This window comes from Peromyscus maniculatus, chromosome 1 (genome assembly GCF_049852395.1).
Source record: "Peromyscus maniculatus bairdii isolate BWxNUB_F1_BW_parent chromosome 1, HU_Pman_BW_mat_3.1, whole genome shotgun sequence".
NCBI lineage: Eukaryota > Metazoa > Chordata > Mammalia > Rodentia > Cricetidae > Peromyscus > Peromyscus maniculatus.
The window spans coordinates 15,367,501-15,382,453 of record NC_134852.1 but is presented as its reverse complement, the minus strand read 5'-3'; the positions used below and the strand labels follow the sequence as shown (position 1 = coordinate 15,382,453).

At 43.1% G+C, this 14,953-nt stretch overlaps 1 protein-coding gene across 1 annotated transcript in view; it reads right to left on the bottom strand.

Moving 5' to 3' along the window:
* Window positions 1–10,968: 10,968 nt before the first annotated feature.
* Window positions 10,969–14,953, bottom strand: part of LOC143271962 (pre-mRNA cleavage complex 2 protein Pcf11-like) — a 5,059-nt gene continuing 1,074 nt past the window's right edge. The window contains 2 exon segments of the mRNA XM_076564888.1: window positions 10,969–13,778; window positions 13,781–14,950. Of these exon segments, the coding sequence (XP_076421003.1) occupies window positions 10,969–13,778; window positions 13,781–14,950 (3,980 nt within the window).

Genomic DNA, 14,953 nt, shown 5'->3' with positions numbered 1-14,953 from the left:
TTAATGCAACAGTATTTGTTGGGTTTTATGGCTGCTTCCTTCATTTACCTTTTAGAAAGGATCTCACTGTGTATCTCAGGGTTGGCCTCAGACTGACAGAGATCCATTTGCCTGGGCCTCCTGAGTACTGGGTTAAACTGCAGGGTACCACCATAACTTGTTAGTTTTCTCCTGTAGCCCCTCGTATTTCTTGTATGTTGATTCATATTCTATTTCTCAGTCCTATCTTTCTTGTTCCTTTTCTTCTCTCTTATCTCACTGAGGCACAGTCTTGGTCTATATCCCTGAGTGCCAAAAACTAACTACATTGACCAGACTGACCTTGACCTGGAGGCAGTTCTTCAATCTACCTCCTTAGTGCTGGAATTACAGGTATGTATTAGCATGCCAAAGCCTTTGGCATTTTATCACCTTCATGTTTCTTTTTTTTCTTTTGGTTCCGTAGTGCAAGCAGACCCTCAGTTATACCAGCAAATCCCCATACTTAAGGACAAATACTAATATCCAAGCCCAAGAGGCATTTAGAACCCTAAATAGGAATGAGCAGAAAAGAACTCCCACAGTGGATTATTGGCAGGATTATAAGACTAGAGAAAAATGAATAGTAAATACATCTCCTTTTTTGTTCAGTCCAGGACCTCTTCCATGATATAATGTCACCCACAATTAAGGTGGGTCTTCTCATCTTAAATAGCCTAGCATAGACAATCATGGACTAGCAGATAGGTTTATTTATCTAGCAAATCCTCATGGTTCTGCTCAGAGACTGGTCTCCTGTAGCATGAATCTTAAAGGGTCTTATTAATAAAAACAAACCTGGAGCTGGGTATTGGGGTGAATGCTAGAAGATCAGAGAAGCAGAATAAGCCACAGCCACCTCAACTTATCAGTTCCTCAGCTGATTCTGTTTGCTCAGACTGGGTGCCTCTCAGCTGAACTGTGCTGCTTAAAAGCCTGAAAGCTTAACCAGCCAAGTTCCTGGTTTTCATTCCTTTTATGCCTTTCTGCTTTCTGCCATTACTTCCTGGAATTAAAGGTGTGAGTCACCATGCCTGGCTGTTTCCAGTGTGGCTTTAAACTCACAGAGATCCAGATGGATCTCTGCCTCCCAAGTGACAGGATTAAAGGTGTGAATGCCACTATTGTCTGGCCTCTATGTTCTGTTCTCTGACGCCAGGTAAATTTATTAGAGTGCACGATATATTGGGGAACACGATATCACCAGTCTCCTGCTTGATGCTAGAGTTAGCAATATTAATCATCCTAACTCTACCTCTTGTCAACCTGACACCCAAACCATCACCTTGCAGAGATAAGTTTGCTTTTCTCCTCCTCATATGTTCAGACACTTAGTTACAGAAAATGTAGTCAGGCCGATTGCAAAAGATCTGTAGTCGTTAACTGTTCCCACACTGACTAAAAGCCCAAAGCCCAAGCTGACAAGATGGCTCAGCAAGTGAAGGCACTTGCCACCAAGCCTGTGGACCTGAGTTCCAACCCAGGGACCCATGTGATGGAGGGAGAGAAACAACTCTTGTAAGTGGTCCTCTGATGACAACACCCATGTGTGTTAGACACACACACACCAAGTCAATGTAATAATAATGAGTCCAAAGTCCATTCAAACACTGAGACTAAGGCAGTCTTTAAATTGGCAGCTCCTGGTAAAGTCACATATTTCTGCCACATGGTGGTGGTGTATGCCTTTAATCCTAGCACTCAGCAGGAGAGGTAGAAGCAGGCAGATCTTTGAGTTCAAGATCAGCCTGTCTACATACTGCTTTCCAAGATAGCTAGGGCTGCTCAGACAAACCCTTTCTCCAAAAAGGAAAACCAAACAAGTTATCTATTTCTGACATACACCCCAACCACAGAATAAACATTCCAAATTCCAAAATGAAGAAGGAAGTGAAAGGAAGGAATTATCAGAACAAAGAACCACTGACATCAGCATGGCAGATGCAAGTCATGTGGACAAAACAACTATACATATAGAATAAAAACTTAACAATATTAAATATTATTTCTAAAATCAATTAAAAACAAAAATATATCTGGACCTGGTGGTTCAGGCCTGTAATTTCCGCTACTTGGGAGGATGAGGCAGGAAAATCCCCAATTCAAAGACTGGTGGGCAAGAGGCAGAGGCCTGAGTTCACCAGCCTGGTTTATATTGTAAGTTCCAGGACAGCCAGGGTTTGTTCCAAAAGGAGGGGACAAGCAAGGAAGCGTCTTTTGCTGTGGAATTGATGACTGCAGACTCAGTTGAAAACAAGAAACAGAAGGCTTCCATGACAACTTCTCCCCTGCCGCACCCACCCTAAAAAGAAAACAGTCTAGATGGTAAGCCACTTAAAGGAACTCTTAAAATTGTGATAGGGATCCTGAAGTGTAACTCTTCACAGTTAATGACTTCTGGTGGCGGTGGGGAAGGACTGTTTTCTTGAAGGTACCGGACACTGGGAGTTTGACCATGTTCCAGTGAATATATGGGCAATAGAAATTGGGCTTGGTTTTATTTTTTCACTCTTGTTTTCTTTGGGGAAGGTCACCAGGGATGGGGGATTAACTGTGAACAGAATGCATTATGTGAACTCTAAATAATCAATAAAAATGTTATGTTGGGGAAAAAAAAACAAATTCAAACCTTTCCTTGTCTGCAGAGCAGCTTCTGGGCTAACCTAGGGAAATAAAGAGTACTGAGGCATGGGGATATAACTCAGAAAGCTGGAGCCAAGAATCCCATAGTTTCAATTCCAAACACTAGAGAGAATAAACCACTGCTTTCTAGAACCTTTAGGACAGAGTAAATTAGTGACATTAATGCTTCCATTAAAAAGAAAAACCTTGGGGCTGGAGAGATGGCTCAGTGGTTGGGATTGATGGCTGCTCTTCCAGAGGACCAAGTCTGAGCAACCACATGGCAGCTCACAATGGTCTATAATTCCTCTTCCAGGAGACCTGACACCTTCACACAGACAGAACACCAACGTACATAAAAACTAATTAATAATTCTTTTAAAAAAAAGAGAGAAAAGAATAACTCAAGCCAGGCATGGTGGAACATGCCTTTAATCCCAGCACTTGAGAGGCAGAGGCACAAAGATCTGAGTTTGAGGCCAGCCTGGTCTACAGAGAGTTCCAGGACAGCCTGGATTATACAGAGAAACCCTGTCTCAAAATTGCTAAAAGCAAAAGAGAGTACAAAAGAGAGAGAGAGAGAGAGAGAGAGAGAGAGAGAGAGAGAGAGAGAGAGAGAGAGAGAGAGAGAGAGAGAGATTTTCGTCATGTGTCCTAGAGCATGCCTTTAATGCTAGGATTCAACATGCAGAGACAGGAGAATCTCTATGAGTTTAAGACTTGAGTTTGAGGCAACCCTGATCTACAAAGCAAATTCCAGGACAGCCAGGAATTACACAGAGAAGCCCTGTCAAAAATAAACAAAAAACTTCTCAGGCTTAACATGGTAGCTCATATCCTTAATTTTAGTATGAGAGGACCTGACGCAGGCTGATCTCTTGAGTTCCACGCCAGCCAGAGCTGCACAGTAGACCAAGTTTCAAAACCAAACCCCACACAGGAGCTACACATATAACCCAGTCAGTCTTGTGATTGCTCACCATACATAAAGACCTGGGTTTGATCCCCAGCACTACTAAATGGAGCTTAGTAATGTGCACATGTCATTTAACTCTAGGAAGTGGAGGCAGGAGAATCAGCATTTCAAGATTATCTTCCACCAAAGACACAAGAGTTCCAGAAAGGACTACACGAGACCCAGATCATGCCCATGAAGAATCAGGAAATGAGTCTCATGACTCAGGATATATCTGTAAGAACTGAAGAGTCAAATTGCTCCAAATTCAAAAACTTCTGAACAGCAGAAAGAGCACTGATTGGAGTGAAGAGAAAGTCTAGAAAATGGGAGAAAAATCATTGCCAGCTCTTTTCTCTTACAAGGGATAAACAACATCCAGAATATACAAAGACCTCAAAAATAAACAGCAAACAACAGAACAGGGTATCCAATCAATGAATAAGCAAATGCACTCAACAGTCAGAAAAGACAGAAGAAGAAATACAAATTATCAATATCTACACTATCACATCTCAAAAAAAAAAAATAATAATGCTTTACTTTCCCAGGCCCACTCAGGAATGTCACAGCTGTTACTCACAATCCTGCTGCAGGCAGAATAGTCATAGATATAGAGTCCAGAAAATGGTGGCACACACGCCTTTAATCCTATCACTTGAGAGGCAGAGATCCACCCGGATCTCTGTGAGTTTAAAGCCACACAGTAAATAGCCAGGCATGATGACTCACGACTTTAATCCCATGAAGTGAGTCTTTGATCCCAGGAAGTGATGGCAGAAAGCAGAAAGATATGTAAAGCATAAAAACCAGGAACTGACTGGTTAAGCTTTCAGGCTTTTGAGAAGCAGTTCAGCTGAGTGTCATTCAGATAAGGACACAGAGGCTTCTAGTCTGGGGAAACAGGATCAGCTGAGAAGTTGGCCAGGTGAGGTAGCTGTGGCTTATTCTTCTTCTTTGGAGCAGAGTTTGCCTTTCTGTACAGTCGCCAATAAACCTCTTGCTATTGTATCAACTGGACTGGAGTCTGGGTTCTTGGGGCATGCACTTGAGATGCTAAATTTTGGGGTCCAACGCTAGAACATATTTATAATGTGAAGAACCATTCTTTTTTACCATTTAAAGAAGGAAAAGTTCTTAGACTTATTTGTACATGTGTTTTATGTATATGAGTGCTTTTTCTTCACACATGCTAGAGGAAGGAATCAGATCCCATTTCAGATGATTGTGAGCCACCATGTGGATGCTGGGAATTGGACACAGGACCTCTCAAACAGCAGTCAATTACCCTTAACTGCTAAGACATCTCTTCAGCCCCCACACCCACAATTTGTTTTAAGTGTCAGGGAACTGATAACATAGCTTCCTTGGTAGATTGTGTAGCTAACACACAGTAAGCCCCGGGATCACCTTCACCAACACATAAGCCAGGTGTGGTGTAGCAAACCTGTAATCACTGCATTTAGGCAATGGAGGCAGGAGGACCAGGAGTTCAAAGTTTAATAATGAGTTTGAAGCCAGCCAGGGTTACACAGAATCTGTTTTTTTTAAAAAAAATGGGGTCAGGGTATTCTAGCCAGTTTTTCACTTTGCTCTTTATGGGCCTGCCACTCAGTTCCCAAATAAATACACAGAGGCTTATTCTTACTTATAAATGCCCGAACTTAGCTTGTCATATTTCTAGACAACTTTTCTTGAATTACTCCATGTACCTTTGGCTTCTGGGCTTACCTTCCTCTATTTCTGTAGGTCTTTTCTTTCCTTCTTAATCATTGTTGCATGTGAAGATGGTCGACTGGCCCCTGGCATCCTTCTCTCCACCTTTTCTCACACCCCTTTTTTCCTCCTTTTATTTATTCTCCCTGCCTGCCAGGCCTGCCTAAACTTTCTCCTGCCTCACTATTGGCTGGTCAGCTCATTATTAAACCAATATGGTCTTTGAAGCAGGCAAAATGACACAGCCTCACAGAGTTAAACAAATGCAACATAAAAGAACACAATACATCTTTGCATCACTAAAACAACATTCCACAGCATAAAAGAACCATTCCACAGCAGGGTATCAGGGAGGTGGTTCAGTAGGTAACTCTATTTGCCACCAAGGATCTGAGTCTGACCCCAGGGACCCATATGAGGAAAGGACAGAAATCATTCTCACAAGTAGTCCTTATTCTGACCTCCACATGCCACCACCCCAAATAAATAAAAATGTAAAATGAAAAATAAAAAAGGTTGGCTGAGGGTGGTGTGTTAAAATTCTAATCTCAGTATTAGGGAAGCAGGGGAAGGTGGATCTTAGTTTGTGGCCACCCTCCTCTACACAGTGAGGTTCATGACAGCCAGGGCTATACAGAGAAACCCTGTGTCAAAAAAAATAAAGATTATGAAATGTTTGTTCATGTGTACGTATATGTAAGCAAAATGAATCCACACAAAATAACTCATGATTTTATTTAGCTAGGATTTTAATGACCTGAAAATCAAATACTCTACTTAAAATGGATATTATCTTCAGTTCCCAAGAACTTCTTGAGCAATCTGTGTATAATGTATGCATGTTCGTGTGTGTGTGTGTGTGTGAATGTATATGTGATAAATGTATGTGTAGTGAGGTTGAGTTGATGTTGGGTATCTTCCCGTCTCTCTCTCCCCTCCTTAATCTTTCAGAGACAAGGTCTCTCAGTGAATCTGGATCTCACTGAATCAGCCTGACTCTGTGACCAGAAAATTACTAGATCCTGTTGTCTCCCCTTCCTTAGCTCAGGAAATACAAGCATACAGGAGTGTGCCCATATTTCTATATGGGTGCAGTTACATATATGAGATTATAATGCAAAGCCTCATATTTGGGTGGTTAGCACTTCACCCTTCCCTAGTATACTAAACACCTATTTTAACCATCTCCTAATCTTGGCTTTCTGAATGCCTTAGCCAGATGTTGTAGTCCATGCCTGTAATCCCAGCTCTCAGGAGGCAGGTTCCAGGCTAACCTGCATTAGTGTGAGACCCTCATCTCTACCTCCAGCCCTAAACAAGACTAAGTCAAATGGCATCTGCTGGCTACCTTACATTCCAGACTTTCTGACTATGGCTTGGTTGGGTAAGAGAATTGTATGAAGAAAAAACATTCAGAGTAACTAAGGTGAACAAATCTTGCAAGAATGGAAAATGAACTAAAATAAACTAACAACAACAAAAAATCTGCAGGTAAATCTAATTGGTTGTGGATCACTATTATTGATTGCTTTTCATCCAATACAGCAGTTGAGATAAATTATTATCTCTGGAAAAATCAAATGAGGTGGTGAAGGCCAGAGCCTTAAAGTCAGAAAAACATGAATACTAATTCCTCTACATTCCTGCCATTAAAAACAAACAGACAAACAAAAAACTAGGTTTTCTATTTATTTGTGTCAGTGGGCCTCTGTGCATTCTTTATTTGTGGATGAATTTAAGGTGAGAAAAAAACATTAGATCCCTTCGAGGTGGGAGTTGGGCAAAACTAGGGCTGAACTTGGTAGAAGATCTCATAGGATTGTCTGTTCTTCCAAGGACTTAGGTTCAAATTCCATTATCTACATGGCAGTCACAAACATCTATAACTCCCTTCCAGGAGTTCCAAAGCCTTATTCTGGCCTCCATGTTAACCAGGCACACATGTGGCACATGCATACATGCAGGCAACACACACATACAAACACAGACACACACACACATACACACACACAATGCATAAATGAAACAGGAGGTGGAGAGATGTCTCAGCACTTAGGAACAATTAATGTTCTTCCAGAGGAATGAATTCAGTTCCCAGCACTGCATTGAGGCAGCTCACAACTACCAGCAAATCCATGGCACCTGAAGACATCATTGGCTCCACCAATGTGGGAGGATAGCTCCACCCTGTTGAAGGATTCTTGAAAGAGGTGAGTGCAATGAGGAAATAATAGATAGAAATATAGGCAAAGATGCAGAGAAACGCAGAGATACAGAATAGCTGTGGTTGGGCCCAGGGTCAATACCATGTCTCCTCAAGTTTTATTATAGTGGGCTTTTTATAGAATACCAAGGGGATAGGCAAATTCCTACCACATTCAAGATCAAAGCACAATGTACAGCCAAGTGTAGACCCTTCAAAATACCTGGTAACCTAGCCTATGGGCAAAGCATCTCATTCTACAGGCCTGCAGGGTAAAGCAAGCTCAGATTCTCTGACCTTGAGAAAAGTCTCACCAGGGGAGCCTCAGTGACACCCACAAATTCCTCCTTATAATAATATAAAGATCTTAAGTGAGGGTACAGACCTTGACTTTAGTCAGCTTTCTCTAAGAGCTTAAAAGTAGCTGGAATAATCGCAGAAATACACGTCTTCCTTTATGGCTGCTATAACTCCTAATAAAGGAGTAGAGGATGATCAAGATAGAATGGCTGTTTTCAATAGGCCTAGTATGTCTATAGCAGTTGTTGCTACATCAAGCACTTTTTAAAATCAATAAACCCCTGATGCAACCACATCAAAATTAGAAATCCTTAGCATCACCATTCACACTAACATGTTGATATCATAATTCAAGTATGAATATTACGATACAAAATTAAAATTCTCACGAACTTACAGCCAAAAATAAACTCTTAATAGAACTATTTATACTTCATAAAATTTACCAAACATCCATATTAACATTTTGCGTTTCTTGCTAACAAAACATAGGATACATTAATACAAGCTTACATTATCCATACAAAAAACAAGAAAGTGTTCTGCATTTGAGCTGCTCTAACGCAGGAGCAAATACTTTATCCCACTTCTACCCATTAGTACATTTTATTAAATTAAATAGACTGTGGACTATAACATACCTCCCTTACTTAATATTTTTTGAAGCTTCATATTGAGCCTGGGCAGAAAAAAACAAACTTCTCTATTCCTACAAAAAACAGTTTCATTTTTACACAAACACTTACATTTCTACAAAAAACAGTTTGTAAGTCATCACAGTTGATTCTCTCTCTCTCTCTCTCTCTCTCTCTCTCTCTCTCTCTCTCTCTCTCTGTGTGTGTGTGTGTGTGTGTGTGTGTGTGTGTGTGTGTGTGTGTGTGTGAAATCAAAACTGTCCCATTGCAATGAACCACTCTTGTCCATCCCGATTCTTAAGGCTGAAAAGTTCAAACAGTCAGTTCTGATACTAGCCTTAAAGTTCCACTGAAAATTCAAGATCTGGGCCTGGCTCATCACCTGCCCTGAAATCTCTGTAGAGCTGTCCAAGTCATAATGGATCTGAAGCAAAAAGTTCTAACTATAAAGAGACCCACAACCAAAAATTTGTTGCAGATCCCTTGAGTGCAACAACCCAGTTCACACAAGAGTCTCTAAAACTTTTGCTCTGAGCTTCAGAGGCACTTCATGGCCTGCTAGCCTGGCCCTAAGACTTAGTCCCAAATGAAGCAAAGATTGTGTCACCATAGCTCAGTAGCTGTAACCTCCTGCAAAGAGCTCTCTGTGCAGCTAGCATGAACCAAGAAGCTGTCTCTTAAGGGAGCCATTTATTTGTTCACAGCAAGCAAACAGAGGCTACATGGCTTTTGCTGCTGACTCCAACCCATTCAGTTTCACAATTCTACCCTGGGGACTGAGGGCCTTCAATCTCCCATTCTGCATGGGCTCAAGATGCCTCACTGTCCCTATGAGCATTGCATTCAACATGCTGGTCCTGCCTTGCATCCTCTGTGGACTGCATTATGGTAGCTTGACATTCATGGTGGAGTAAGGCTCTGCCTCACTAAGCAGTTCAAGGTCTGCTGCTAGGGCATCAGACCCTGTGCACAAAAGCTTTGCTGCCCTCTCCATACCTGGGCCCTCCAGCAGCAGTCTCCCTTGGATCTACAGCACTGCTTCCACCATAGCTTCCATCCTTGGGGATACTGCCTCATCTCCACAAGGACCTTGGTGTTCCCTGAATGCATACACACTCAGAATGGAAGGTACCTGCTTCCTGGTCCACCTAGGGTGCACACCCTGGCATCTTGGTGCCCTGCAGGATCAGCCTCCGCTGCCTGCTGACAGACCTATTCTGGTCTGCAATCTCCAAGCCAGCACCACTGCCTGCCTTTCAGCTCTCCCATGGCATCTCTATGTGGCTCCTCAAGGTTGCAAATGTCAGTCTAGCTCCCACAAACACTCTGACTGACTGTGCCCTCCCCACTGTGACTTCTTCCCAGCAGATATGGACAGACCCTTGTTGCTCAAGCTGCCTCTCTGGGGTATCTGCTACCTGTGATGTAATGATGGCCTGCATGTCTCACCAGTGCTGGTGCTGGGTCAGGTGATACTCCAGCTGTTGATGCTCCTAGTGGGAGCTTCTGAAGCTGCTGCTTATTCTGGGACTGCTAAGTCCACAGTGGATACTCAGTTCTGGATGCTGCTTTCTGCATCCTAGGTTCCATGATTGACAAAATAAATTCTCTCCTGTTACTGTTTTTTTATTAAATAATTTAAAATATGCTTTCGATCATGCAATGAACTCCCCAGAGACCAAGGGAAATCTGATGGTTATTTGATCCCATTTTGTCCAGGTAAAGGTTTCTTGGCCTTGGCCATGGTCATTTGCAGAGGAGAATCTGCTGTTGTGGGCTATTCTGTACATTGTAGATGTGCCCCAGATTCTACCCTCCCGATACCAGAAGCAACATCGGTGTCAGCAGACATAGTCCAGGCCAAGGGGCAGAAGCATGGCTGTGTCTATCAGGAAGTATCCCCACACAGTCCCCACTGTTCAGGGACAACACAGTGCTGAGGCAGTCAGGGCAGAAATGTCATGCCAATCCTGGAGGTGTCTGGCCACCAGAGGCCTTGGTGGACCCAAGAGCCTGGTCTGGACAGGGACAGTGGCCTGTGCTCAGGATGAACACTGCCTCAGCGTCTGCAGTGTGATGTGTGTGAGCTCACAACACAGATGAGTCTTGAACCAAACACTTATGTGAGAATGTAGTGTCACAGCTTCTTCAGAGGGGTGGGATGGAGGAATGTTGGAGTCGCACAAGGATGAGGACATGAACTCAACTGTTTTAGTAGAGCAAAATATTTTTATTGAAATTTACAGTTCACAAGTGAAAATCGCACATTTTTACACATACAATTTCATTTGGTTAAATTTGCACTCATCTAGAGAACTTTCCCACAACAAGCACCTGAAACCATGCAGGAAGTAGGAAATGCAAATACTAAAACCTATTTATAAACCAAATGACAGCTGAGACCCTGCCTCAGCTAGTCAATTTATAGAGATGTCTCTAAATACATAAAAAAAGCTTCACTTTCTAGGTCCAACAGCAGCTATTGTTACAAAACCAAAACCATAACTTTCTCATTTTATCTAAACTGACTCAACTGTGTCCTCTTCTGTTTTTATGTCAGTGGGGGTTGCTACACTTTCTTCTGCACAGGCTGGTGGGGCATCTGTTTGCTCTTCCTTAACTTGGGGACTTTCACAGGGTTCTTGCAAATCGTTTTTGACAGTGTTCAACATAATGTTCCAAGGGTTTTCAACTGGCATCTTGATGGCAGATGGTGTACAAGCAAAAGAAGATGTGTTTTGGTCACCTGCATAACACGATGGATGGTAAATCTTTCCGTCTACTCCAATGGCATTTTTTAAGTGCCATTCTTCCTCCTCTCCGTCCCAGTACTGTTCAAATTGTTCTTGACAGACTTCACAACTCTCAAGTGCTCCAGCTGGTCCAGCAGGGACACTGTGGAACTCCTTTTCTTTAGCAGCCTCCTGAGATTTGAGGACAACCTCTTGATGAACCTTTTCGAAACACCTGCGTTCTGCATCTTCTTCCAGATCAGCTATTTCTTCAAATTCTATCCAGGCTGTTAAACTGCAGTACCAATGTCTATGAGTGACCTTTCTGCTAACATCTTTCTCACTTCTATTTTGCCGATAATGCCAGTCCAAGTGATCTGCATAAACATCTCTCTGGGATGTCGGAAACCTCATTCCACAAGAAGAACACTGAATCCCAGTGTACAGCCGGTTTATGACACTGTCATAACGTTGTTTCAATTCTTCAGTTGTAAAATGAGTGAGATTTGGAACATCTTGATCTTCATTCTGATCCTTGCCCTCTTCAGGGGAATGCTGAGCATCAACCTCCTTTTCCTGGGTTGCAGTTGAATCAGGCTGTGACAATTTGAGAATTCCTGCTTTTACCAGTTTTGAAAACAATTCATTTACATCCACCTCACTGAGATGATGATCAGGATATGCTTCAGGAAGACCTCCTGAAGGATTTTGAATGAAAGCTCCAGCATTCTGTGGATGAACTGGTAAAAACTGTTGTCCTTGGCCAAATGCTACTGGCTGAGCAACACCAGTCACAACCTTTTGTGATGGCTGAATATCTCCTCCTGACATCGGACTAGGTAAATTACCCAAGTTTCCCAACTGAGAACTCTGAAGATTCTTTTCATCAAAAGAGTGTCCTGAAGCTCTGGTAAGGGCAATTGGGAAATTCTGGTTTCCAGGGCCATGAGGTCCATTACAGTTTGGTCCTTGAGGTGTATCAAATATCTGTTCATGCCTTTGGAATTGTAGTCCTTCAGACGGAACATTCAAAGCATTGCCAGGTGGGTCATTATATGGGCCAGTCTGATTGAAAGATTCAAGCCTTTGTGAAGGATGGATGTCATATTGGGGACCTTGCAGACCCAGAGGAATATCAGATCTTGATGCTTGCTCCTGTTGTGGCCCATGAAATCTTGGAGGTACACTACCAAATCTCGGTTGAACCTGCTGTCCAGGTGGCCCAGCAAATCTCTGTGGACCTGGCTGAAGAGTTCTTTCCAATCTAGGACCTGGCTGGCCTTGTGTTCCATCCGATCTTGGCAAAAGTGATGGCTTACCTGGCTGTCCATCAAACCTTAGAGAGTGACAACCTTCAAATCGGGGACCACCTTGACCCAGAGGTGATTCAATTCTCAGGCCACCTCCTGGTTCAGGACCCTCAAACCTCATTCCACCTCCCTTTTGTACTAAAGGTCCTTCAAACCTGATCCCAACACCTGGTTGGCCATGTGGTCCCTCAGAAATAAGGTTCCCACCTAGTTGATTATATCCTTCCAATCTCAGACCAGCTACAGACTGACCCTGGGGACCCTGAAACCTCATTCCAGCAGCTTGCTGTAGCAAAGGGCCCTCAAATCTGATAGCACCACCTGGCTCACCATGAGGCCCATCAAACCTAATTGCTGCCCCTGATGGACCATGATCCCCCTCAAATCTGAGACTACCCACAGTCTGTCCATGAGGGCACTCAGACCTCAGATCACCCCCAGGCTTACTCCCTGGTCCTTCAAATCTCCTAACACCTGTAGATCCCTGAAAAGTCACACGAGTTGAACCTTCAAATTGAATACTGCCTCCTCCTCGTCCTCGTCCTCGTCCTGGTCGACCGCGTCCTCCTCGACCGTGTCCTCCTCGTCCTCCTTGACCAATTGTCCCTTCACACCACAGAGGTGTTCCTACTGGTCCTGGAGGAACTTGAAATCTCAAAGGGCCCCCACCTCCAAACTGACCTTTTGGTCCTTGGAATGGCATAATGCCTCCTCCTCCCATTGGTCCTGGTGACCCATCAAACCGAAAAGAACCTGCTCTAGGAGGTCCATTCATTCTAGGGCTTAATTTATTAGGTCCTTCACAAATTATCTTGCCTGGGCAATCTCTCTTCATAGATTCCTTACCAGGCACATCAAATAATGGTCGGTCTGCAGCTAAAGCTGGAAGCCGCTCATTTGTTTGGAGGCCAACAAATCTTGATGCTGGGCCATCTACAAACACTTTATCTGAATCTTCATATCTAGGTCGCTTAAGTGGAAATCTATCATTGAAGGGAGATGTCTGCTCCTCTCCTCCACCATCTTGATCCTCAAAAAGCTGTCGAAATTGATGCACAACACTAAGGAACTCATCCTTTGTAATTTCACCGGAAGCTAAACGTTCACTCGTCTTTTGAAGGAATTCTCTTTGGCTTGCAAGAGTTAAGTCTTTAGGAATCTCAAGATTGGCATCTACCCTTGCTCCATGGGGCTGCTTTGGGCTTCCAGGTGACAAGATTCCTTTAGTGCTTGACCAGCTCTCCTTATGCCTTAGATGAGGTGCTTTACTCTGGTCATCTGTTTGAAGCTTTGACTTTCTTGCCAAACAGATTTCCATCTTTCTGCAGACTTAGAGCTTTGCCAATTGTCTATATTCTCTTTTGGCTCAGCATCTGACCTCATAGAATGTTTACTTGCAGTTTCTTGAGGCCGACCTTCATGCCTCTTTTTCAGCAGTCTGGGATCTCGAACATCCTGCTTAGCACTTTTCTTAACATTTCTTTCTTCCCTATGTGACTGTGTAAGTCCTGACTGATGCATCTTTCCAGCTGTGGGGGCCAAAGTTGGAAACATACTTTTCTGCCTTTCTTTGGGTGACCATTTATCTCTTCCCTTTGGGGAATGTATAGTTGGTGACCACAACTTAGGTGACCTCGATCTTGATCTCTTTCGAGTGTGTGATCTCCCTGGTTTTGTCCCCTGGTTTTCCAATTCTTCTGTAACCATGTCCTGTTTTTGCACAATGCCATTTATGATTTGACTTCCACCTCCAATCTGCCTGTGTTCAGATGATTTCATGTGCTCATCTTTATCCTTTTTCTCAGCAGTTCTTCTCTTTTCTTTGACATCTTCATCTTTGCCCTCAGCTCTATCCTGAAGATACATTTTTATAATTGGATCTCTCTTGTTCATATCGCACAACCTCCTCCATTCTGATTCTTGACTTTTCAAGTCTTTGGGGTGGGATAATTTGTTTTTCAAAGGTGATTTAGATTCAGATTTAGAATCTAACTGCTCAAGTTCTTGCTTGGTTATTCTTTCACTTGATTCACTTGTTTCTTGCTTGGCCGAATTGAGTTTTTCAGAGGGGACAGTTTGACCTGTTTTAACATCAGCCTTGTTGAACGTGTTCATTACAAATTCCTTCCTATGACTCTGCTCTTTGCCATGGGAAAAATGTTGGCTCCTCCTGTTAAGACGGGGATCCCGGGTAGTTCCTTTCAGTTCTCGAATTTGTAAGGATGGACCTGGACGGCTTTTGTCAGGTTTTACAGGAACCTGATGGGGAGTGTTAAAGGCCATGGTGGGAATCTGTGGAACACCGCGTAATTTAGATGGTGCTGATCCAGCACCCAAGTTGGCTGTCTCCTGCTGAATGCTAAGAGATACTGCCAGTTGTGCCTTAGCTTCTTCTAACTCAAGCTCCAGCTTTTTTTGCTAAAGTTTTGACAACTGCTTTTGTTCTGCAAGTAATTGTTTGT